At 46.1% G+C, this 26,787-nt stretch overlaps 1 protein-coding gene across 1 annotated transcript in view; it reads right to left on the reverse strand.

Annotated features, from left to right (window-relative positions):
• The window catches only part of SRP72 (signal recognition particle 72), a 448,841-nt gene that overhangs the window by 377,933 nt on the left and 44,121 nt on the right, over window positions 1-26,787 (reverse strand). The window contains exon 3 of the mRNA XM_069626163.1: window positions 22,044-22,164. Within this exon, the coding sequence (XP_069482264.1) occupies window positions 22,044-22,164 (121 nt within the window). The remainder of the gene's footprint in view (window positions 1-22,043; window positions 22,165-26,787) is intronic.

Consider the following 26,787-nt stretch of genomic DNA (forward strand, 5'->3'; position numbering starts at 1 on the left):
ACTACCTCAGACTGAAATCTTATGGATGGAATATAAAAGTATATACCTGCCCACCAGCTTATCTCATAACAATGCCCCTATCACGACGATGGAGGTACAAGAATTGACCTAGGCAACGTATGAGTTGAACTCTCCAACTGACACTCTCATAACCAACACAATTTCGGCATTTAACACTGACGCTGCTCGCCACACGATGACCGCTGCTCGACCTGCAATACAGGTTCTGAACAGGGGGGAGGGGGGCGGGAAAGGGAGGGGGCAAGGTCATGTTTGTGCACGAACCCTATGGATGAAGAAGGTGTTTGCAGGACAGACACTAAATACACCGAATTTTAAGGGTTCGTTTCCCCATCATTCCACTGTCCATAATACAGGTGTGAACCTTCTAATTTGTCCTCCCTGCATATTTTGATTATCATTCTGCACATTCTGAAAGCCACCTCGGCTGCTTTGAAATTTTTCATCTGACCATGTGACTGTAGACCACGTTTTGAGCGCCTTCGTTGTATTTAATATCATTAAATGACGAAAACCTGGCACGTTGTTTTTACATTACACCTCCAACAGGAGCTCCGCTTGTTTCTCACATTCATGTATCTTCTTGAATAGACACCCAGGCTCTCGGCAGCCCAGACTGTAGACACTGGGCCAGCCAAGCCTTTCTCGAATCTTGCTTCGCCGTCAGCTTATTCTATTCAACTGTGCCACACTTTTTCACTATGTAGCCAGCCTCATGATTACTTGGTCTACTTGCGTTACTGCTTCTGTACAATTGTAAAATGACTTTGCATTTTCTTCAGTGCTTCTTTGCACGTGCAATCTTCATTTCAATCCTGAAATGGTGCTCACTTAGATATTTCATCCTCAGATTCTTTACGTTTTATATTTCTTTCTTCATTGGCATCTCTGTTGGATGCGTCATCTCTGCTTTGCGTGATGTCAACAGTTTTCTCCTCATCCTTTTTCACACTTCTTCTGGAACTTCCTTCAGAAGACCGTTATTTCTTCATAAATAATATAAGGTTTTCTCAATGCATACCTTGCCTCCAGGATTCTTTGCGGTATAGGTACCCTCACTGGTATTGCACATGTTGCAATTTCCAGTTGCCAACATATAGGCAAAATGGGGGCGGCACTGGTGGTAGAGGTACTTGGCTCCTCCTCTACACCACACTGCTAGGTAAGAATTGGTGCAGTCACACTGTGTGAGACTACACAATAGTTATCTGCTTGGTATTAGGTAAGCCACCTTTTGGTATAGGTCTGTACTACACAAGTTGGTAGTGTGACTGAGCAGCCAGGTCTATCTCAAGAGGGGTAAATGAGCTGTACCGATGAAATCCATTAATCAAGTAACCAAGTAACACTCACACTCAAGGATTCAGTCAGTGGTCGAAGTGAGCGGGAGCGGTGCTCCTCTACATTTTTAAATTACGTTTTACAGCTCCTATATTTTTATTTTAAAAGGAAACCGTTCCGGAATGGTTTCGTTTTAAAATAGAAGTATAGGAAGAAGTTGAAACTTGAACTTTCAGTGCAGTGCACTGGACGTTTCCTTAAACAGCAGGTGCAAGTGTTTGGGGGTTTGTATTGTGCGTGGGAGAGGGGCGGTGATGGGGTTTGTGGGGAGTGGGTGCAGGCCAGCAGGGAACATAGTTACACTACTTCTTTTCGTACACCTCGAGCACTGGATTCAATTATAAATGACATACATTACTCACCGTAATAGCATTTCTGATGATTGTATCTGCTTGGGTTCACATGCAGTGCATATAGTCCGGCATCCAGTGGTAAGCGCAGAGTATTGCATTTTGTCTTTCGGAGACTGAAAGGGGACGTCGGCATAGGCGTGTCTGTAATACTATCCCCCATCGTGACGTGTATTGTACCCAAAATCCCTCACGCGCCGAGGTCCCTCCGATTTTATTTTTTCTGCCATGAGGGAGCCCAAGGCTATAGTGAGTGAGTACATAAAGAGAGAAAGTAGTAAGACATATATGTTCCTTCCAACCCGAGCAGGAAGGTAGGGAGGGCGCATGTGAATCTAAGCAGATCCAATCATCAGTAATGCTACTACGGTGAGTAATGCATGTCTTCTGATGCTTGTTAATCTGCTTAGAATCACATGCTGTGCATAGACTAGCAAACAGTACTCTGAGTTGGAGGTGGGTTGTGAGAAGGAACAGTAGAGAAAAGAAGTCTTCGTACTGCTTGTCCCACCTGAGAATCAGTAGCCCCCAGTGATGAGCAAGTCGTCAAGGTAAGGGTAAACTGGGACGGATAATCTGTGCAGATGTGCTGCAGCCACTGCCAGGACCTTGGTAAACACCCTTGGTGCCGAGGCAATGCCAAAAGTGAGTACCTTGAATTGGTAATGCCTGTCCTCCATCATGAACCTTAGATATTTCCTGTGCGCTGGCAACATTGAAATATGAAAGTATGCATCTTTCATGTCCAATGTTGCCATGTAGACCCCTTGTTTCAGCAGTGGGATCACCTCATGTAGTGTTACCATGCGAAACTTCTGGAGTTTTATGAACTTGTTCGCTGGGAGCAGGTCTAAAATAGGGCGCATGGTAAGGTCCTTTTTGGGTACAAGGAAGTACACTGAATAAATACGCTCGCTTGACTGAAGAATAGGGATGACTTCCTTGGCTTCCTTTCCCAGCAGTGCTTACACCTCTTGATTCAGGATCTCCAGATGGTCCGGTGAAAGGCGACTTGAGCGCGGCGGTCTGAGTTGTGGAGGTCAGGCGAATTCCACGCAGTACCCGTTGTTATGCTTGATCCAAAATGGTACGGGTGCGCAATGCATTCTGGGAGCGCTCGGAGCCATGTTGGATATTTACTTCATACCGCAGAGAAACGCTGCGCACATTTTGCTGAGTGTTAGATTCACAGTGCTGAGACAAACATGCTTTTCCAAACCTGGTATGCGGTCAAGGCCATTTCTGCTGGGAAAGCTAACGTTGTTATGGCTTACTACTGTTCTCTGTGGAGCGGGTTTTTAGAGAAGGGAGGCACTGCGCTTCTTGGGGGGAGCTCTCAATTGACCCAGCTGGCAATCGACGGCTGTTCCTCAACTGCGCAAGCGCAATTTCCAGAATGTTCGAGAATTAACTCCCCTTTGTGGAGTGTGTATATATGCGTAAGCCCAGAGAGGGTCAGGTGAGACTTCAGCCAGAGAAGGACGCTTACGTCTGGCCTTCCTGTGAGCTGTGGTACTCTCGGCCTGGCTGTTCCCGGGGTCTTCTTTTTGACCTCTTGACTTCTTCTGTGATCTATGTCCTTATTATTTTTATGAGTTATTTCTATGTACTTGTAATCTTTGAATAAATAGCCGTAAAGAGCGGATTATCTTCTAAAGAGTGTGTGGCTGTGAGTTATTGTGTCTGTCTGTTTACGGTTTGAAGTATTTGCTCTATAATTGCATTGGTGATTTATGGTTGTTCCATGTACTTTTTGGGGGAAGAGCAATACAACCGTGGGCGACCGTCTTTATGACCCACTGGTCTGAAGTTATCCCCCCCCCCCATGCCGTGAGGAAAGATGTTAATCGCCCCCTGACCGGGAACCCGGATCTGGTGGTCATTTCTGACCAAAGGCTGCGGCTAATCTGGGATTGGGGCCTCTACCTCTGCACTTGCCGCGCCGCTGACCCCTTGAAGGGTAGTATGAGGGGCTTCCTGAAGTTTGACCGGTGTTGAAATTTCCCGTGCCATAGTTTTGACCAGCACGGGCTTGCCCTGGAATGGACCGCCGAGAGTTATTATCTCTCTGGGGGGGAAGGTTTGTGTGTGATCTGTTGCAGAGACTTAAGAGTCTCATGCTCTTTTTTAGCTGTTTCCAAGGACTCATCAACCACTTTCCCGAAGAGGTTAGATTCCTCAATAGGCTTATTGATGAGAGAGGCCTGCGTCTCTGGTTTAAACCATGACGTACGCAGCCAAGCGCGTCTTTTAAGTAGGGTCCCTTGGGCCGGAGACCTGCCTGCTGTTTCAGCCGTGTCCAGGGTGTTTTTAATCACATTCTGATTAACTTGTCTTCCCTCGATTACAATAGAGAGAAGCTTGGATTTGACGGGTTCAGGAACCTTTTGGAGGCCTTCCTGGAGCAGGTTCCACTGAGCATCAGCATAGCTTGCAAATAGTGTGGTATTTTTAGCAATCCGCGTAGTTTATGCGGCAGCCGAAGTGACTTTGGATTCCTTGTCCGGAGGGGCTTCCCCAGTGGCAAGGGGTACCCCCGCCCTTTTCCGGGTGGTAGTCACTACCAACGAGTCTGGGATGGCGTGCCTTCTAATGTATAGAGGGTTAGAAGGAGAAGGGCAAAACAATGTTTCCACTCTTGGGTTCACTGCCCGAGTTTGAGCTGGTGATACCAAGGAGGGGGCCAACCTTCTCTTGATGGAATTAAGGAGGGGGACGGCTTGGCTAGATGGAGGCTTCTCCTTAAGGATATCCTCTACAAAATCTTGCTCAGGCACAGCCTCTAAAGTGGAGATTTGAAAGTGTTCAGCTGCTTTTTTCAACATAGAGTTGAAGGCCATTTGGTAATCTACAGGCGAGGCCTGGCGAGCCGCGGAATCTAGGCATAAAACATCACTGTCCTGATCTTGATGTGTCCATGGGTCTGTTCATTCCTGCTGTGTTTCTACCCAGTTGTCTGTGGTACCCTGCTGTTCCTCCTCCTAATTCTGCATAAATGAAGCTTCTTCCTCTTCATTATAAATGTCCCTATATGTGTCCACGTGGACAATGACTACCTGCTGGACGGGGACAGAAGGCTAATCTTGAAAATGAGAAGAAAAAAATGGAGGTTAGGCTCTACACAAGACCTTTCCGGGGATGGATGATCAGAAAAACTGATAATCTTCTTGTCATGATCTCTGCTTCCAAAAGGTCAGGGTTTTCCCAACTCCCTTGGAAGCAGATCCATAACCCAGGTTCCGAGTGCCAACCAGTCCCAATTGGGACCTTTTGGACCCAGTCCTGGCGCCAGTGGCACCAGGCTCATAAATATGCCCAGTCCCAGCGCTGGAAGCGCCGGGCTCATAATGCTTGGGTGGACTTACCTGCAGCAGACCATGCTGCTTACTTGCCTGCCAGTTGAGTCTCTGATCCTCTTCTGTTTGGAACTACTTTTCCTGTTGGGTGGGGCAGGAGCCACTCCCTAGATTCAGAACACTGGAACTCTTCTGGAAAGCAGGAACTCTTTTCTTACCTAGGCGTGGCTGTGGAAGGAGACACCTAAGCACTACAGGAGGCTATTTAAACCACACCCGATGGATGAATCTTGCTTTGCGTTATTCTGCATCCTCAGCAGCAGAACGCTCATCGCGTCTTCTGCATCTGATCCTGGGCCTAAGGAAAAAGGCTTACCATTCTGAATCCAGTCTTCAGCAACACCTATAAAGACAAGAAAGAAAAGGTTAGCATTACGGTCTTCAGTGACAGCTCTTCACTTGCCTGGTCCATCGGCTGTCACCAACGCCTCGCGCTGCATTCCGGCATCTGAAAGACAAAAGCTTACCAACTCTTCGCACGCTCCGGAGGCCTTCGGCGCTGCATCCCGCATCTGAAAGACAAAACAAGGTGCGTTTAAAGACATTGGGGAACTTTAATACTCACGTGCCATTACTCCTTTCCACATCTAACCCAGTGGGTATTCCGGCACCCTGCAGCCGCCCCGAACTTGTACCTGCAAAATAAAAAGACAGTTAGAGCGCATCGTGAAGCAGGCAACAAGCGCTTACTTACGTGCTTCCAGGCGCTTCTATTCATCACACGGGCTCCATCTTCAACTCACTTCAGCCCACCATCCGCGGAACCCTGCAAAACAAGAGACATCATTACTAAAGACTTTAAAGACATTAGAATTACTCGAAACTTACCGTTCGTGCAGTAAACGACGGACAGCAGTCCTCTGAAGTCAAGAGGCCTGCTCCCCTTATCCAGTGAAGAAACTGGTTACAGCACCCTGCCTCGAGGCAGATGGAGAGCACGGCGTTCACTTACCTAAGGTGAGAGCGTTAACCTTTGGGGTTCTACAGGAGAAGAGAAAGGGAAGAAGAGAGAGTCATTCAATAACCCAGTTCATTAATCCCACATTTTCTATCTGCAGACATCTTACCCTTCGAGCCAGACATACAGTGCACAGAGGTCCAGCCCAAAGAGCCAGCCGTGTGTTACACATCACCTTTGAAGATACGGTATACGCCCAGTCAAGACCGGCGCCTCTACGGGAATCAGGTGAGCGTTACAGAACGCAAAGCCTACCACAAAACTCCCGTCCAGGCGCTATGGAAACCTCGGATACCGACCAGCTAGCCCAGTTACTTGGGGAACTAAGGGCAGAAGTGCATGCAGCCCGACAGGAAACGAACGCTTTAAGAAGGGAACTGATTATTTCCAAGGAGCGAACAGATGACCTCGCTAGACAATTGCTACAGTCACAAGCCGGACAGACCCCGTTACCCGCATCTGGGGGAAATCTTCCTTCTACATCCTCTATGAATCCAGTGCAGATCAACCTACCTGGGAATGTACCTCTGGCTCCGCCCGAACGATTTTCTGGTGACCCAAAGAGGTTTGGAGTATTTATCAATCAGTGCCAGTTGCACTTCTTATGCCGGCCAGCAGCCTTTCCAACTGATCAAGCTAAAGTAGCTTTCGTGCTTTCGTACCTTAGTGGCAATGCGGCTGTAACGCTCACCCGATTCCCGTAGAGGCGCCGGTCTTGACTGGGCATATACCGTATCTGCAAAGGTGATGTGTAACACACGGCTGGCTCTTTGGGCTGGACCTCTGTGCACTGTATGTCTGACTTGAAGGGTAAGATGTCTGCAGATAGAAAATATGGGATTAAGGAACTGGGTTATTGAATGTCTCTCTCTTCTTCCCTTTCTCTTCTCCTGTAGAACCCCAAAGGTTAACGCTCTCACCTTAGGTAAGTGAACACCGTGCTCTCCATCTGCCTCGGGGCAGGGTGCTGTAACCAGTTTCTTTACTGGATAAGGGGAGCAGGCCTCTTGACTTCAGAGGACTGCTGTCCGTCGTTTACTGTACGAACGGTAAGTTTCGAGTAATTCTAATGTCTTTAAAGTCTTTAGTAATGATGTCTCTTGTTTTGCAGGGTTCCGCGGATGGCGGGCTGAAGTGAGTTGAAGATGGAGCCCGTGTGATGAATAGAAGCGCCTGTAAGCACGTAAGTAAGCGCTTGTTGCCTGCTTCACGATGCGCTCTAACTGTCTTTTTATTTTGCAGGTACAAGTTCGGAGCGGCTGCAGGGTGCCGGAATACCCACTGGGTTAGATGTGGAAAGGAGTAATGGCACGTGAGTATTAAAGTTCCCCAATGTCTTTAAACGCACCTTGTTTTGTCTTTCAGATGCGGGATGCAGCGCCGAAGGCCTCCGGAGCGTGCGAAGAGTTGGTAAGCTTTTGTCTTTCAGATGCGGGATGCAGCGCCGAAGGCCTCCGGAGCGTGCGAAGAGTTGGTAAGCTTTTGTCTTTCAGATGCCGGAATGCAGCGCGAGGCGTTGGTGACAGCCGATGGACCAGGCAAGTGAAGAGCTGTCACTGAAGACCGTAATGCTAACCTGTTCTTTCTTGCCTTTATAGACTGGATTCAGAATGGTAAGCCTTTTTCCTTAGGCCCAGGATCAGATGCAGAAGACACGATGAGCGTTCTGCTGCTGAGGATGCAGAATAACGCAAAGCAAGATTCATCCATCGGGTGTGGTTTAAATAGCCTCCTGTAGTGCTTAGGTGTCTCCTTCCACAGCCACGCCTAGGTAAGAAAAGAGTTCCTGCTTTCCAGAAGAGTTCCAGTGTTCTGAATCTAGGGAGTGGCTCCTGCCCCACCCAACAGGAAAAGTAGTTCCAAACAGAAGAGGATCAGAGACTCAACTGGCAGGCAAGTAAGCAGCATGGTCTGCTGCAGGTAAGTCCACCCAAGCATTATGAGCCCGGCGCTTCCAGCGCTGGGACTGGGCATATTTATGAGCCTGGTGCCACTGGCGCCAGGACTGGGTCCAAAAGGTCCCAATTGGGACTGGTTGGCACTCGGAACCTGTGTTATGGATCTGCTTCCAAGGGAGTTGGGAAAACCCTGACCTTTTGGAAGCAGAGATCATGACAGTACCCCCCCTCAAGGCCCCTCCCAAACCGGGCTTCTTCGGGGGTTTTGGCTTGTCAGGAAATGTTCGGTGAAATCTTTTGATTAGGCGAGGAGCGTGGACATATTCAGCAGGTTCCCAGGATCTCTCTTGGGGGCCGTAGCCTTTCCAGTCAATTAGGTAGAATAGTTTAGATTTGGAGATCTTGGAGTCCAGAATGCTTTTGACTTCAAACTCGAGTTCTCCATCAACTAGGATAGGTTTTGGAGATTTGGTTAGTCGGGTTTGAGGTTGCACGGATTTTAATAGAGAGACGTGGAAGACCGGATGTATCTTCATGTGCGGGGGCAAGTCCAACTTGACCGCTACTGGGTTTACTATGGTAGTGATGGAATAGGGACCAAGGTATCTTGGGTTGAATGTGCGTGGCCCTTTTAGAGGTAGATATTTGGTGGATAACCAGACTTGATCCCCTACTTGATATTGAGGGGCTTCCTTCCGATGTTGATCTGCTCCTTTCTTGTATTGTTCTTTAGCCCTTTGAAGGTGAGAAACAGCTTCCTTAAAGGCTTGGGTGATTGTAGAATGCAGGTAGTCTACTGCTGGTGTTTCAAGATCTTGGAGGGGATCCAACTCCGAGGTTCGAGGGTGACTGCCGTACAAAAGAAAAAACGGGGTTTTCCCAGTTCCCGAATGGACAGAGTTATTGTAGGCATATTCGGCTATCCAAAGGATGTCTTTCCAAGTTTTTTCAGTTTGTTGCAGCATGCAGCGTAAATACTGTTCCAGAGTTTGATTGGTCCTCTCGGTTTGTCCGTCGGTCTGAGGGTGGTGACTGGTCGATAGTCTCACATCAATTTGAGCCGACCGACAGCAACTTCGCCAAAAATGAGAAATAAATTGACTACCTCGATCCGAAATTACAACCGAAGGAAAACCGTGCAGTCGGATGATGTTTTCGAGAAATCCTCGGGCCAGAGTTGCTGCTGTTGGCAAGCCTTTGAGCGGAATGAAATGCGCCATCTTGGAGAATAAGTCCACGATTACTAGAATCGTATTGTATCCAGAGCATTGAGGTAGATTGGTGATGAAGTCCATAGAAAGCGTATGCCAAGGGCGAGGTGGAATGTCAATAGGGCGTAAGAGGCCTGCTGGTCTTTCCTTTTGACTCTTGTTTTGGGCGCATACTCCACAGGACATTATAAAGTCTCTGATATCTTTTTTCCAAGACGGCCACCAGAAGTAGCGCTTGATCTTTTCTGAGGTCTTGGCCATACCGGGATGTCCTTCCATTAAAGAATCGTGATAACAAGAGATTACTTTTTTCTGTAAATCTGTTCTGGGTAGGTATAATCGTTCTTGGAAATACAATAAGTTGTCCTTTACTGCAAAGTCCTTTCCCTGCAGATGCCAATTCTGTATGTCTGCTGGAGTTACAAGTTGCCTGGCTTTATCCTTAACTTCCTCTATGGATTCTGTGGCGATTACACCCAGAATTCTTTGTTCGGGAATGATTGGTACAGGTTTAGGGTTGATCAAGTGTTCTTCCACTCCCATCCGAGAAAGGGCATCAGCTTTACCGTTTTTTGTACCAGGTCGATAGGTAATTATGAATTCAAACTCGGCAAAGAATAATGCCCAACGGAGTTGTCTAGAGGATTGGGCTTTTGCGGTTTTCAAATATTGCAGGTTTCGGTAATCCGTAATCACAGTAACGGTGTGTCGGGCCCCCAGCAGATAATGCCGCCAAGCCTTAAAGGCAGACTTGATAGCCAGAAGTTCCTTGTCAGTAATCGTGTAATTGATTTCAGGAGGCGAGAATTTGCGGGACCAAAATGCAACTGGATGCAACTGATTGGTTACCGGGTCCTTTTGTGATAGAACTGCCCCCATGGCAAGGCTTGAAGCATCAGTTTCCACGATGTAGGGGAGTTCGGGGCGAGGGTGTTTTGCAGATAAATGTAGTCTTCAAATCCTGGAAAGCTTGTTCCGCCTCGGTAGACCATTCAAAACGTTTGTTTTTCTTTAACAAGGCAGTGATGGGCTGGACTATTCGAGAGAATTCGGGGATAAACCTGCGGTAAAAGTTAGCGAAGCCTAACATGCTTTGCACACCTTTTACGGAGGATGGTGATGGCCATTTGAGAACTGCATCGACCTTCTTTGAATCCATACGCACTCCGCCAGGTGATATGAATCCCAAGAATTCAACTTCAGTCACGTTGAAAACACATTTTTCCAATTTAGCGAAAAGTTTGTGTTGACGCAATCTTTCGAGGACCATTTTCACGTGTTTCCGATGTTCAGATTCCGATGAAGAATAAACGAGGATGTCGTCAATGTAAACAACAACACACACATCTATGAGCTCTCTGAGGACATCGTTCATAAAATATTGAAAGGCGGCCGGGGCATTACAAAGTCCGAAGGGCATGACCTGATATTCAAATAGCCCATACTTGGTGCGGAAGGCCGTCTTCCATTCATCGCCCTCTTTTACTCGTACCAAGTGGTAAGCTCCTCTAAGATCCAGCTTTGTATATATGCATGCTTTTCTGACTTGGTCCAGGAGTTCAGGGATCAAAGGTAACGGATATCTATTCTTAACGGTGATCTGGTTCAGGGAGCGATAATCTATACAAGTTCTAAGGTCTCCTTCCTTTTTTGGAACGAAGAACAAAGCTGAAGAAGCAGGGGACTTGGAAGGACGAATAAACCCATTTGCCAGGTATTGATCCAGGTATTGTCGAAGGTGAAGGTTCTCAGGCTCGGTGAGGGCATAAATTCTACTACAAGGAGGAGTAGATCCAGGTATCAGGTCGATCTGGCAGTCATAAGACCTATGAGGAGGTAGAGAGTTAGCCTGATCCTTCCGGAAAACATCTTGGTATTCTAGGTATTCGGGAGGTAACTGGGGAGTCTCTGAAGAAATTGCTGCCAGTGCAACACCAGGTGGAGGGTGACAAGTAGAGACACATTCTGGAAACTGGACCGTTCTTGCTCGCCAATCGATCAGAGGATTGTGTTTCTCTAACCAAGGTATTCCTAGAATAATCTGAAACTGAGGGGCCTTGATCACATCGAACACGATCTTCTCATGGTGTCCATCTTGACTTACTAGCGTCACTTCTTGAGTGGTATGCGTTACTGGCCCGGAGGCTATCTCCGTACCATCCACCGTAGTAATGACGTCCTTTACAGCCTTGGGACAAAGAGTTAGATTCATCCTCAAAACCATTTCATGATCCACATAATTGCTGATGGCACCGCTGTCGACGTAAGCTTCAATTGCATGTAATCGATCCGGATTATCAGGGCTAATGAGGACCATAGGTATCACGAAATGCGAGGTCACGGAACTGGTTTTCACGCTCGGCAAGAGGACCTCTATTCTTGTCGGGCGAGGTCGTTTCCCTGCTCAGAGTTTGTAACTTTGGTAACTGCAGCTCCTACTGCCTTCTTGGCAGGTTTCACCGGACAGTCTCGAAGAAAGTGCCCCGAGTTTCCGCAATAGAGGCATAATTGCAACTGTTTTCTCCTTTCCCGCTCCTTTTGTGTTAGAAGTCCTCCGAAGTCAAGAGGCCTGCTCCCCTTATCCAGTGAAGAAACTGGTTACAGCACCCTGCCTCGAGGCAGATGGAGAGCACGGCGTTCACTTACCTAAGGTGAGAGAGTTAACCTTTGGGGTTCTACAGGAGAAGAGAAAGGGAAGAAGAGAGACATTCAATAACCCAGTTCATTAATCCCACATTTTCTATCTGCAGACATCTTACCCTTCGAGCCAGACACAGTGCACAGAGGTCCAGCCCAAAGAGCCAGCCGTGTGTTACACATCACCTTTGAAGATACGGTATACGCCCAGTCAAGACCGGCGCCTCTACGGGAATCAGGTGAGCGTTACACTTCTCCAGCCGATCCATACACCCTTCGAATTTCTCTCTAGTCCATTTGGAGGACCCAGGCGAATCTACGGGTGGAAAAACGTCGTCTTCCGCCCTACGGCGCCGAAAGGAGTCTCTTAGGGTATCAGAAAGAGGCTCTTGGCTATCTTCATACGTATTGTGAGAATCGGGGTCCCAAACTGCTTCTGAAGATCTTTCCGCGGCTTGTCCCATGATTTTTGGCAGACCCACTGCCGCTGTAATTCTCTCGATGCAGTCTTCGATAGTCACTCTGATGGTCCATCGGTGGGTGTATAGAGGGTCTAGCGGTCGGTTTTTCGACTAGAGGCCTAGTCGTAGTTTTTGGGCCTACCGCGGCCTTTGGGACCTTCGGATTTCCACGCTTCAACGTGTGAAGTTTTAGGAGTAGCGCCCTTACTTGATTTTGATTGCCCAGTCGCAAGACGCTGCTGCGGATGCGGGGAAGGCTTTGGATATGAGCGATCCAAGGAAGCAGTCGAAATTTTTGGCGGCCTGGTTGGGGCTTTCACCTTTTTCGACGAAGACGTCGAAAATGGTGTAGGGCTTGTCTTCTTAGTGTGATGCGTTTGTACGACCCTGTTGCCGGGTGTTGTCCCTGAAGCGAGACCAGAGTCAGGCCTTAAAGGGGCAAGGACGGGGGTGGCAGACTTAGAAGTGTCCGCCGTGAGGTCTAACATCCACAACAGATGTTTGGTCATCTCAGGTGCCCCCCGTCACTCTCAGCGGGTTTGGCGGTGGGGGAAGCGGGTTCCACCTGCGACACACCGTGCGCGGCCCACTGCTTTACACGGCGCTCCTTAAGGGTCTTAGGCCGAAGGAGTTTGCCGGCCGCACACCGCTTTTCGTCATGCAGTAGTGGGGAGACAGGCGTTGCACGTCCCGTGTTCGTCATTCCAAGATATCGGACCCTACACTTAGGGCAGAATCTAAAAGGAGTCCTTTCCATAGCCAAAGGGGAAGATGAACAGACCAAAAAGGTAAAGAGGGGAAAGGAGGAAAGACATACCGAAAATATGGCCACCCCGACCCCACTCTACCTACTGTAAAGGTCGGCCAGAGGGCCCGACTACGTGGAAAATCCGGCCGCCGGATCTTAGGCGCCGAAATCCACCGCCATAGACGAATCCCCCGCAGTCTTCATCGAAGATGTTCTTGTGACCGAAGTGACTTAACGGGGAATAACTGACGAGTAGGTATAGGAAACAATGTCTCTTCTGTAAGAGCTGCGCTTTAGAATGACCAGTTATCTGGGTGGAAAAAAAAACATCTGAGGGACTTCAGCACGTGAGGGATTTTGGGTACACTACACGTCACGATAGGGATAGTATCAGACACGCCTATGCCGACATCCCCTTTCGGTCCCTGAAAAACAAAATGCAATAGTCTGCGGTTACCACTGGATGTTGGATTATATGCACAGCATGTGATTCTAAGCAAATTAACAAGCATCAGAAATGTATTTACACATCCGTTTCAGTTATGCATTCTTTAAAAAGGCAATTGTTTCTAACAGCCAAGCACACTTTGGAATCACTTTACAAAGTCAACAAAGTTGGTGAATACTCTTTGGATATACTAACATTTTTCCTATACCCTGAAGTGACTTCAATAAAAAGGGTAGTATTGCATTTATCATAAACACCAATATACTTTTCAGGCTCTGGGTTTCAGGAAGGGTGAAGGGAAATAGAAAAGGTTAGAACATACTTTCTCATGAAGTAAAGACAGATTGAATCCTCCAATGAAATCTAGGTAAGCCTTGCCCAGCAATAAAAGTGTTTAACCAATCAAAACCTATGAGGGACAAGCAATGCCAAAGGTAACCAGGACAGCCAAAGTCAATTGTATACAGTCAAAGGTTCTGATGCACTTCTTGGATAAAAAGTCTCTCACAAAGTCAGATTGTTCCAGAAAATCACTGAAGGAACACAAGCTTTGAAGCCTGTGCAATGGGATTTGAGATCAACTCAAAGTTAAGCAAGTGCCCTTCTCAAGTGAGAAAGCACAAATTAAGGCAAGAAGGTAAGTAGCCCAAGCCCAAAAAAGTACCTCTAGTTTGAAGAAAAGTTGTCCAGCTGGATTTTGTCTTGCTACAGCCAAACAGTCCCTTGTTCCGGAGTCTGTCATTGGGACAAGAGGGAGGACGTCTGGCAGGCTCCTGCGGCAGTACCCAGAAAGGACTTGGCAGCTACTGGCTGTCTCCGGTTCAATGGCACTTCGCGGTTTCAGCACCTCGCTAACAGCACTGATGCAGATCGAATATCTCTGGTTGGACTTTTCTTGCTCCCCTGGTCCTGGACTCTGGATCGGGATTTGCTGCTTCAGGAGTGTCCTTAGGAGGCTCCTGGAGCCTTTGGCTGCATTCGTTCCGCGGACGAAGTTGCACTCGGTTATGGATACTCAACCCCTGGCACTGGGCTTCTGCAAGACTGGAGAGGCACAGCAGGTCAGAAGTTGAGTTCGCCACGGGCTAGTTGGTCCCACCAGCCCAAGGGTAGAGGTTGTTCCGTCCGGAGCTTCTGTGTCAATACTAAAAAAAGGAGGTCAGCACATCAGCATGGCTTCACCGGGCAGTTCAAGGTCCAGGAGGTTGCTGTGGGCTTTGCTTCACAATTTAATTTTTGGATGTTTCTTCCAGTGGTCGACTCTGCCCGTAGTCCCAAGAAACATGCCTTTTAAGCTTGTTCTCATTCATTAACAGGCCTAGGCCGTCAAACACACAGCAGGGTGACTGTCTTTTGTGGGCAGCCAGACGGCCAATCAGGACTGGTTTCAATCAGGCCCACCTAGAGACAAAGGACAGGGGAGTTTCGGGACTCTCCCTCTTTTCCCTCATTTCCTGTCCTTCCAGACACAATGGAGCCAGGGGGGTTTCAGGACTGACGCCTGCCAAAGGCAAAACACACAAAGGGCTCACACCTGTCTCAACGCACAGAGTAAAAGTCAAGAAAGACCACAAAAACAGAAAATGGCGAAAAAAGACCAAGGCCATTTTGACAAAATGGTCACCCATGGGTGCTATATTGTAGCCGAGGATTCAGCCTGCGGTAGAAACGCCTGATGGTAGGAGAATTAAACCACTGCCACCAGCCATTTAAAGTAGTGAGGGTAACATAAAAATGTTACATGAGTAGGTAGGAGAAGGGGCTACTAAGAAACCCTCCAGCAATCCACATAAGATGGTGTGTGTTGGACCTACAAAGAGGAAGTGGTAAGTAAAGTCAATGTCACTTTACTATTCTTGGGAAACAGTAGTTCACACAAGAAAAAGGTATTTAAATCTTATGAGAAATCTAAAAGATTTCTCTGTGACACTGCACTAAAGTTGCTGTGTATCACCATACAAAACGTAGATGCCTGTGAAGTTTGTCAGACTCCAAAAAGAAAGGAAACAGTATCCAAATCAGGTCAAAATACATGAGAAGTGAGAAAAGGGCTCACTCACAACAGGGTTAAAAAGTCCTAAAGTCCAGCAAAAGAGCTGAGGGTCACTAAGGTTGAAGGGAATTAGCACAGAAATTAGAATTCTCCACAGCACTCGAATCCCCCCACCCCCCTCTTACCCTCAGACTAAGGGAAAGGAGGATTTAATCCACTCCCGGGTGAATCTCCTAATCCACTCGGTCATACTTTCTGGAGAGACCATCAGCATTTTGGCGATTACACCCAGACCTGTGTTCTATGGAAAGATCAAACCCTTGGAGGCTTATTGACGATTTCAACAATTTGGGATTTTCCCTTCCTTCATCTGCATTAACCATCTCGAGGGTTGGTAAGGTCTGAATAATGAAAATAGAACCATACAAGTATGGCCTAAACTTCTTCAGAGACCACACAATGGCAAAACATTCACGTTCTATAGTTGCCCACCTTGTCCCACTGTCCTTCAGTTTCCTACTGATGAAGCAGATTGGGTGTACCCTGCCTTTCTCATCCATTTGACTCAAAACTGCATTTATCCTGTATTAGAAGCATCCGTTTGTACAATCAAGGATTGGTTCTAGTCAGGAGCTCTCATGACTGGAGCTTGACAAAGGGCTTTCTTCAGTCCTTCAAAAGCCTCAGTGAACTCCTCATTCCACCTCTCCTTCTTGGGGAATTTGGGTGAGGAGATCACATTCAAAAGAGAAGCTATGGTCCCATAGTGCTCTATGAAGTTCCTGTAATACCCAGTGAGACCTAGGAAGTCTCTCTCTCACTTGGGTCTGAGTCGTAGGGGTGGCCCAGTCTTGTACAGCTTGTACTTTGCTAGGCAATGGCCTCATTTCACCTCCTCCTACCTCAGGTCCAAAGTAGACCACTTTACTTTGACCAGTTTAACATTTACTAGCCTTTATGGTCAGATGAGCCTGTTCCAAAGCCAGCAAAACATATCCTAGGTGGTGAAGATGCTCTTCCCAAGTGGGGCTGAACACGGCAATGTCATCCAGGTAGTGCCATGCGTAAGTCCTCTAACCCACTCAACACTTTATTCACCATCCTCTGAAATGTAGCAGGTGCATTCTTAAGTCCAAAAGGCATAACCTCAAACTGGTAGAAGCCTCCTGGGGTAGAGAATGCAGTTTTCTCCTTGGTAAGGTCTGTCGGAGTGATTTGCCAATAGCCTGAGGTCAGGTCAAATGTACTGAGAAACTTGGCTGAACCAAGTTTATCCACCAAAGCATCTGTACTGGGTAAAGGATGGGCATCAGTCGTGGTGACTGCATTAAGAGCTCTATAGTTCACACAGAATCTCAACTCTTTGGTTCCTGCTTTTGGTACTAGTACAAATGGACTAACCCATAGACCTGTAGATGGCTCAATAACCCCAAGATCAAGCATCTTCTTGACCTCTTCCTTTGTGTGGGTTCTTACATGATCTGACATTCTGCAACCCCTGCTTTTGACAAGGAGACCATCACCAATGAGAATACCATGCTGGCCCAAAAGGGTCAAGCCTGGCGTTAGTGAAAACAGGGAAGCAAACTGATTCAACAGAGCCTTGCACTCCTGTTGCAGAGTCAGATCTGAAGAGAGTTTTACTCCTTCAATTGTCTCAAGTGAGGGTTGTCCCCCGAGATCAGGGAGAGGCTCACTCTCCTCCTCTTGATCAGAGGCTAGAAGCAAAGCTCTGGTCTGGAAACAAAGCCTTCAGACGGTTAGTGTGATAGAATATAGGGGCCACCTTGGGTTGCCCAAGTACACTAAAAAATTAACCTTTCCAAGTTTACCCACAATCTTGAAGGGTCCAATCCATGTGTCCTGTAATGTCCTCTACCTTGTAGAGCTAACCAAGACAAGCTGGTCTGGAGTAAACTCCAACATGTTGACCTTCTGGTCATGCCAATGTTTGACCAGAGCCTGACCTGCTTTCAGGTTTTCTGAAGCTTCCGTCATCATGAGTGCCATCCTCCTCCTAAGGCCCAACACGTAGTCATGGACTAACTGGCTGTAGGGAAGGAGCACTCTCCAACCCCTCCTTAACCAGGGCAAAAGGGCCTCTGACCGGATTACCATAAAGAGGTTCAAAGGGGCTGAACCCAACCCCTGCTTCAGTGACTTCTAAATAAGCAAAGAGAAGGCATGGCAGTAGAAGGTCCCACTTTCTTCTAAGGGGTTCCTCTAAAGCACCCATCATGTTCTTAGTAGGGTTAAACCACTCCACGATTGGGGATGGTAGGCTGGTGAGAACTTGTAAGTCACTCCACAGTTCTTCCACAGTTCTTCCACATGGTCTGCATGAAGTGGGACATAAAATGTGATACCCTGTCACGGATGACTTCCTTAGGAAAACCTACCCTGGTAAAGATACCAAGGAGGGCCTTAGCCACTGCCTGAGCAGTAACAGTTCAGTATCTGGTAGCATGGCCTACCAAAACCAATATAAATCAGTTTCCTGAGGAAGTTCGAGGGTCGAGGGGACCAACAATGTCAATCCCGACTCTCTCAAGAGTTTTCAAATAATTTCCCCAACAGGAATCACCATGGCACTTCATCCTGTACACTAACAGGAATTCTAACAGTCATAATATTGCAGATAGGGCATCCTGCAAGTTTAGTGGGACCTTTGGGTACCTTCGCTACATTCTCAAGTTTGAAAAAACGTTTATCTACCTCTGTAATGCTGTCCCCAGTGTGTCTGATGGAAGGGGTTTCCTGACCATTTACAAGAACACAGTCCTTTTAATATTCTTTTGTGTTATCAGGAATGGAGGTACACACATCCACATTCTGTTGTTCCCAAAGACCCAGGGGCACTAGAGAAACACTGGCTTGAACTGCAATGGGGTCTTCAGCCAGTAGTTGAAAGTGTGCACTTGCCATTTGGGGTTCTCCTTCAGGGACGAAGGCTAAGGAGACAGTGTGGACCCTTGAAGGTTTACCCTTACATTTGGGATCCCCTTTCACATGATCTACAGACCCACATACAAAACATTTTGCAAATGTTCTCTGGAATGGGGGCTTCTGTTGACCTCCCTCTGGTTTGGCACCAGAAATTCACTAGACCTACCAGGTTTCCCATGGAATTTAACCTTGATATGTTTGTGGCCCTCTTTTGGATGGTTGGAATTAGAATCATCATCTTTACCCACTTTCTTGTACTGCTTCCCTTCTTCCTTTTTGTGAGTTGCCACAAAGTCCTTGTGAGTGGCCTTGTTGGCTACCCATAAGTAAGCAGCTTGTGCTAGCTTTTTAGGGTCAATTTCTTTTGTGTCAGCCAAGTGCTGTCTCAGCTCAGGAGAGCAGGCATCAAAAATAGATTCTAGCAAAAAGATTTTTTATTCCTTCAAAGGTTGTGTACTCTGGACCCCTTAACCCAGCTATCTAGGTTTTTCAAACATTCACATACCCAGGTATCCCAGGGGGTACCATCAGTCTTCATGAGAGTCCTAAACCTCTTAAGGTACTGGGGAGGAGTTTTCCCAAATCTGGCTATTAATGCCATTTTTACAATTCATAATCCTCTCTCTCACTGGTATCCAATTCTATCACAGCATCACAGCCATTCAGGGGGAGCCTAGACATGACCCATGGAATTAAATCATTCCCACTTATTCCTTGAAGACCATAGGTGTATTCAAACATACCGAGCCAATCAAACACATCAAGTTTAGATTCATACGTACGTACGTACGTACGTACGTACGTACTGCTTTTTTAGGCAGGCGAGGCCTCTTGGGACTAGCAGACCTAGAAGACCCTGAAAGGGAAGCAAAATGAAGGGACATCTCTCTCATTTCCATTTCATGTTGCATCTCTCTTTCTCTTAGTTTCAACTCTAGATGTTTGGCTTCAGATTGTACATTTACTTTCTTGAATTCCAACTCTTAATCTTAGTCTCTCAAGAGAAATATATTCTGGGCTTAAATGTGGACTTTGTGGGGTCCCAATGGGAAGTGACTGAGGTACAAGGACAGGCTGTAGCAGATGGGAGCTCCCTTCCTGAGACTCCTCTGGCTCCTCTTGCAGATTGGATCTAAACTAGCATCCTCATCATTATCTTCCACATTACTTGGGTGAGTAGGGGTTACAGGCCTACTACCCAAACTTTGGTGATTTAACAACCTTGTAATCAATTCATATAGTTTTCCTTTCAGAGTCAGGCCCCTGGTTTTACACATCTTTTAGTTGTTCTACTGTTAGGACAAGAAGGGCTGCCTCATGAAATGTATCCATATTTAGCATGTTACAATTGCTTAACTTTTTTGGTGGAGCTTAGCCGTGTGGCTGGTTTAGGTGGGCACAAGTACAGCAAATAGTCAATGTAACCACTCTACGCCAATCCCACCGCCTGCCACCAGTGTTAGACAAGTGTTGTGTAGTCTCACACAGTGTTAATACATCAATTCTTGACCAACAGAGAGCAACAGACCACACTATAATGTACTCAATGAAAAATAGTCCGCCATGTTTACTCATCACAATAGCTCAAATAAAAACTATTAGCCAAGAGATTTTATTTTTTTTTAAAATAGAAAAAGTGTAAAAAGATTCTTTTTTATAAACACATTTTTGGAAAGTTTACCATATTTTTTGCATCACAGTAACTTTGGACCCTCATCTCCTACAAGAATTGAAGGAAGTAAGTTGAGCCCATGTGCTCTATCAATGTAATTTCAATTTCTTTATTGATAAAATGAATAATACTTGAATATCCATCACTCAGGAACTGACACCTCTGTGGTATTTGCAGACACTCGCAATTCAGTATGTTCTTCAAAGGTTTTTGGGTGTTTAGCAGGCTACCAGCTCGAGATATGTTCTTTATTGGAGACTTTGAAATCCACTTGTAAGACTGAAGATTGTATACCAGATTGTTTCAATGGAACATGCCATGGTTTTAGACCCAAGGATAACCAACTCGGCTAATTGGTCACCGGCTTTTGGGGAGGTCCCAGATATGTGCTTACAACCTGTTGAAAAACATTTACCTCTGCATCTTTCAGTGATTAACAACTTCTGGCCCCCTTGCAGGCATAAACATGCCTGTTAAGATCCTTGAAACAGTGGCCACATCTCATCTTCATAAATCCTGGCAACATCCCAGTTGGACTACCGCCCAAGACACGATACAGAGTCAGGACTGAATATGGTCTGGGTGAGCTTTTGGAAGTGGATCAGGAGGCTTCGGTATTCTAATGTCAGACCCATCAACTGCATTTGATACAGTGAACCGGGCCAACTTGGTGGCTCGCCGTGTGTTAGTGTGTCAAGAGTGTTTGACTATTTTGGACCCTTTCCGTCGAATTGTGTACAAAATCTCAATCTTCACTCTTTTGCATCTAGCCCAATCACTGTGGACTGAGGCATTCTGTAGTGCTTTCCGCTATTCCTTTTGAATTAGATATCCATGTATCTTGGTCCTCTATTATACTTGCGCTGTGCTCAAGACCTTGTATGGCAGTGTGACCTTTAAGCAGGGCTCACAAAATCTACAAGCTTACTCGCTGAGATTTTATGAAGGATGAGTACCATTTGCATCGTACTCAACCTTGCCGGCGAGAATGGGGATATTTGAAACTTATCTGCCATTTACTGCAAACAAAGTCTGTTTGCAGTGAATGGCAAACAGCATTTTCACTGTGCAAGACTGGCATTTGGGTGCTAGCATTGTAACAAATATGAAGTGTGTTCATGGTGACATACACCATTTTATGGAAAGGACTGAAATATTTTGTCACCCATCACCATGGGGCGAGTGCATTTGTCTTAGGTAGGGTATGTAATTTAAGGAACTCGCCCTGCAGGGCTAGTGGGATTTTTAAGAATGTTAAAGGCCTGCTTTAACAACTGCCTGGATTTCAAATGTGGGCACAATCTTGCATGGCCTATTTAGCAGAGAAAAGGTCACCTTATAAATCAAGGAAGAGACTCAATATCAGGGATCCACCAAACACCTTCTGGCTATCCCCAGATAGAAATTCAAATGGAGGGGGAAATAAAAGGTTTGTGGTACAGGGTTCCTCCTCTAGGGAATTCTCTCCACTTGGAAACGTGTTCTCTGTCTCACTTGATATCTTTCGTAGGGACTAAAGACTTTTCAAGGTACAATTCAGTTTGTGGCGAGGGGCGCTAGAAATAGAAAAAAGTTAATTAAATACACTTTAAAGCTAGGTTTGGTATACGCTAAAGTATGTTACACAATTGCCACCACAGTTCAAACTAGAAATGTTCATGGCAAGCTATTAGTTCAATAATGTCTAAAATTCCATCAAGAATAGTTGGACCTACAGCCTGCTGGTGGTAACCAAAGAACAATGAGGGCTAAACTGTTCCAGGCCATTTTAACTACCAATTAGTGCATCATTTTCAAACGTATTTAATTGAATGTAGAAAACGACCCATCATATCTCACCGCATTTTTCACAGGTTTTGTACATTTCACCTTCAGTCTAACGTCATGTAAATTATTAAAGCTGAATACTATTTTGTGATGTAAATCGTGCTCGATTAATGTGGGTGCCTCTCTGCAGAGATTGCTACCGTAGATGTCCAGTAACCCACACTGTGCACGCTCACCTGGTTAGCACTTTGGTATGGCTGTGGATCACATTCAGGGCTTCCTTGAAGCTGCCACTCTGGATAAGACAAACCACTTTACAGTGGAGTGCAGTGGCATCATCCTTGGTGATTTGCAATACTGAAAGAGACAACAACGTTACATGTTATATGTTACACTCGTCTACAATAAAACAGATGCTCCAAAACAACATTTCTTCTGTGAATGATAGGTGTCACATTTGTGAAATATCCATTAACGGCTTGACACAAATTATAGTATTATACAATAAAATCAGGCAAAATCAAAAAACAATAACAATACAACTGTTTTATTTCTGGGTCATCACAGGAAAAATATGAGCCTTAAAGACACCATGGAAGAAAGGACCACTGTATTGCTTTGACGTCAGTTTCAATCATAAATTGCTTACAAAAGAACATTATTATTATTATTATTATTATTATTATTAACAGAAGGGAGAGGATCTCCCAGGAAGGCGGAGTGAACAATAGCACAGAGATTAGAAAAAAAACACAGGAAACAAAACAAAAAGGTAATATTAACCTGGGGGAACAGGTGCTGCAAACTAAAAAGGAGTACTGTACAAAATGACCTTGTTACGTACCACTGGAGGGAATGGTGTGGTCAGCTAGTGGAATGTGGAGTGCAGGGAGTGAGGGGGGCATGTAGGGAACTCTCTCTTCGGTTAATTGGTGATGACCATACCAAGCTTTGATGAGATACACTGTTGGGCTGGTTTGGATTGTGGGCTGGTTTTGATTGTGAGCAGGTTATAATGGAGTGGTGCGATTAGCAAGAAGGTGCAAAAGCGAGTGAAGGCAGGGGAGGGGCAAGGGACAGTGAGATAAAGTGAATAAGAGGAGTGATGGAAATAAGATGCTGAGTAGAAAGATACAGTCAGCCAGCTACAGAGGAGCAAGAACATTGATAGCTTTGTAGTCCAGGAGAAAGAACTTGGAAAAGAAAGCAGTCATGCATTGACAGCCAAACTACTGGTAGGTTGTATTGGGGGCCGACCTGGGTAGGTCCAATTATCAGGTAGAGAAGTGGACAATTGTCACAGGGTTGTCCAACTCCAGGCCTCGAGGGCTGGAAACCCGACGTGTTTTCAGGATATCCTTCATTAATATTCATGAGCAGAAATGTGCACACATTTAGAATTGTATGAAGTTGGACAATCCTGGTAGAGGGCGGAGTAAGCAGGGGTCTGCAACCTTTGATTCTCCAAATGTTTTGGACTACAACTCTCATCAGCCCTAGCCAGTCTCGTCAATGGTGCGGTATAATGGGAGTGAAAGTCAAGTACATCTGGAAAGGCACAGGTTGTAGACCAATGAAGTAGAGAACAAGGCCAGGGAGTAGGCATGAACAGTAGTCAAGTTCTCAGAAAAGGGCATTGAGGAAATTGATGCATTTTCTAAATATTGAGCAGATGAATACAAGCAGCAAAGACGTTTGTAGTGATGAATTTTTGCAGTTGGAAGTCGCTATCAAAAAGGACCCCAAGGATGCAAGCCTCTATTGAGGGAGCAAGAAGGTCAGGATGGGAAAAGATGGGATGGGAGAGGGTAGGGATAGAGTTGGAAGCTGGAAGAAGAGCACTTCAGCTTACGTAGTGTTCAGCATAAGGCATCCAGTGACAGAGTTGATAATCTGTTCTCAATAGCTTGGGTAAAGGAGGAAAAGGAGAACACAATTAGAGAAGTTGTCCGCAAAGAGGTTATAGTGAAAGCCAAAGAACAAGAAGACTACATGGAACAGGGGTATGGAGGATATAGAAAAGAGGTCCAAGAAATGATGTTTGGGGGATGACAACACTTAGATGGGTATGATCAGAGGTCTGAGAGTTGCATGAGATTTTAAAGGAGCAACCTTTCAGGTAAATCATCAATCTAAACTAGAGCAGATTTGTGAAACCCAAGTGTCTGGAGAGGGAGGACCCACTGTTTCACCCCAAAGACAGGCAAATACTCTCAACGAAAGAAAAAAAAAACCATAGGGAGTAGAAATACTCAGCACACAAAAAAATAGCAAACAACAAATACAGAGGATCTTGCCCAATTGCCTTCACGCACACATCTATAGGGATATGTTCAAACCCGTGTTACCAGCAGAGCAGATCCACAGGAAGGAGCTTTACCAATATTTCTCCGATCTAAAAAGGAACTTTAAGTAACAAATGCATCTTTTAATCTGCATGTATTACAAGCTGGTTTTAGAGTTAAAATATATAATTTACGTGTGTAAGGGTACAGAAGAAAGGCTGACACAAGGTGGCATGTTTGGGGCTAAAGACTTTTATTGAATAGGAAAGAAAGAGAAAACCAAGAGAAAACCTATCTATATCCCTATTGCCAAGACGGGTTTCCTTGCCTCAACCAGAGACAAGGTGACTGTCGAGTTGTCCATCAACTAAAAACTGTCCACCATCCCCTGTCAAGAAAACCTTACTTCTGTCCCTTACACTAGAAACTAAAGAATACAGCAGTACTGTTCTGGTCCCATGAGAATGACTGCCTTCTCCTGGGTTATAGTTCCTGGTTGGTTGAAACATTTCCCAAAACTAAGAACAGTCTCATGTCTCACACACTGTCAGGGGGAATGGCTCCCCTTCGCCGATGGTAAAGTTACAAACAAAACTTTCTTGGTGGGCTAGGAGAATGTCTTCCTTGTCCTGGCGTCTAGTCTCAGATAGCCCAGGGGAATGACTCTCTTCCTCAGGCCTTTTTGGAGCTTCCTGCCATCCATGTTACCAGGCGAATGACTACCTTCTCCTGGTATCTTGCCATCAGTTCCTTAAAACCAGGGGGAATTAATCCCTGTCCCATGTCTTCTTTTCATTAGGCTTAACACCTACAATACCCAATCCTAAGTGTTAGGAGGGTCCACAACCCTTGCTTCTCTTCTTTGATCTGGCTCACTTCCCTGCCAAGTACTACCACGAGCAAGATTACTCTTATTTTAAAACCACACAGATGGGGACTGTAGGAGCTTCTGGGTGACTTGGAATTCCACGCTTCTCTGCTGCTGATCACCGAGCCCTCACCTTGCCTGCTCTGGTGGAGTCAGTTGGGTCGTCTGGTCAGCACTACTGCTATGGCAGTGACATTTCATATGGTAGCTCCTGTGGGCTGGAGCTCTCGGGCCTACTGCCATCCTTGCTTGCATACCATCTCCCCGAACATGCTGTGCTACTGGGCACCTCAAGACACGAACCTGCCTGCACTCCTTTTTATTTATTGTGTCTTTAATTAGGTATTATCCTGCTTCCTTTGTTTCCTTGCAGTGGCACCACTTGCATTGTGCTCCTACTGATGCTATGCACTGCCGCCTGTCCCCCGGAACACTGCTATGCCCACACCGTGTTTGCTGGGTACAACGTCGCTGTGCACACGGGCACAGGTGCCGTGTGGTCCAGCCCAGGACCGGTGCAGGGAAGACCGCCACAGCACAAGCTCCCGAAAGCCAACACTGGCTGCTGAACTTCAGCGCTCTATGTGGGTATTCCCATCGGCCGCCGGATCGTGTGTGAGACATTTGCCTGCAGTTCCCCCCCCATCACTGGACTAGACACTTCAGGCGCAGGGGTCCGCATTCCACTTGCCACACCGTCGGCCTGTGCCTGCCAGCAAATCACATGGCCCCTCAGCAGAGTCACTTACTGATGTTGTTCGCGGCAATACCTGACAAAATGTACACTGCTATCACCTGTGACAATCTGGTCACCGTCACCTCCTTTATAGGTGCTACTGTTGGTCTCCCGAGGTTCTTGGAGCGGCTAACTGAGGCGGTCATTTTAGTCAGCACTTAGCCATGTCCACCCTATTGTTGTATTTGCGCTGAAAAATGAATAATGATGACCCCAAATTGATTTACCAGCTATTATTTTTAAATATGGTGGGATTGGGATTCATAGGATGTGTCCACAACCCTGTTTTGGGCACAGATAAAATGTGATCATTGTCTCGGGTGTATCAATTAGGAAATCTAATTTTTGTTCAACTCTAGGCAGTACTCTGAATCATAGGCTTATCCTTGATTGCCTTGGGGGCCACCTTCCACTTGTTTGATTGGTGCCATAAATCTGTGGAAATTTGGGTTTGGCAAAAGTGGCCCATTCGGTTTGACTGGCTTAAATGCATTTTCTCTGGTCCATGATTAACGGTGTTAACAACCAACAAAGGAAGTAATACAACACGTTCCTTCATTTAGTAAGCAATGGTGCTGCTCACAACTGTGTTTTTGGCTGAAAAAGTGCTTAATAGCCTCTGGCATTCCAGGGAAAAGTAAGCAGCAAAGTAGGCTAAATTCAAGGTTTTCCTTTTTGCTTCTGTAAATAAAACCTCTGTGCAGCATCTGCATTCCTTCACATTTCCTACTGGGGGTAAATAATGGCAATATTCTGTCTGAAAAATCTGATTAACTCACCAAGAAAAACCATCGTGCAGATCTCTTCGGCTGGTAGAAAGTTTCATTCAGAGTCAGTGCCTCGAGTGTCCGTTCTTACGCAGGACAATGCAGCGTTTTGTGGGATCTTTCATTTTAAAATGCATTACAGATTCCGAAACTCAGATTTGATGAGCAGGAGCTAAAACCAGCTCCTGTGTGTCTGCCATCAGCCAGTTGGCAGGAGCTACCACTGAAGAGCCAGGAGCGAGTACACAAAACATTGCAAATCTAACTTTCACAGGAGAGGCATTTTACTTGTTGCCCATTATGTATGATTTGTATGTTTTAATG

Source organism: Ambystoma mexicanum, chromosome 6p (assembly GCF_040938575.1).
Source record: "Ambystoma mexicanum isolate Mex_15411 chromosome 6p, UKY_AmexF1_1, whole genome shotgun sequence".
NCBI classification, from domain to species: Eukaryota; Metazoa; Chordata; class Amphibia; order Caudata; family Ambystomatidae; genus Ambystoma; species Ambystoma mexicanum.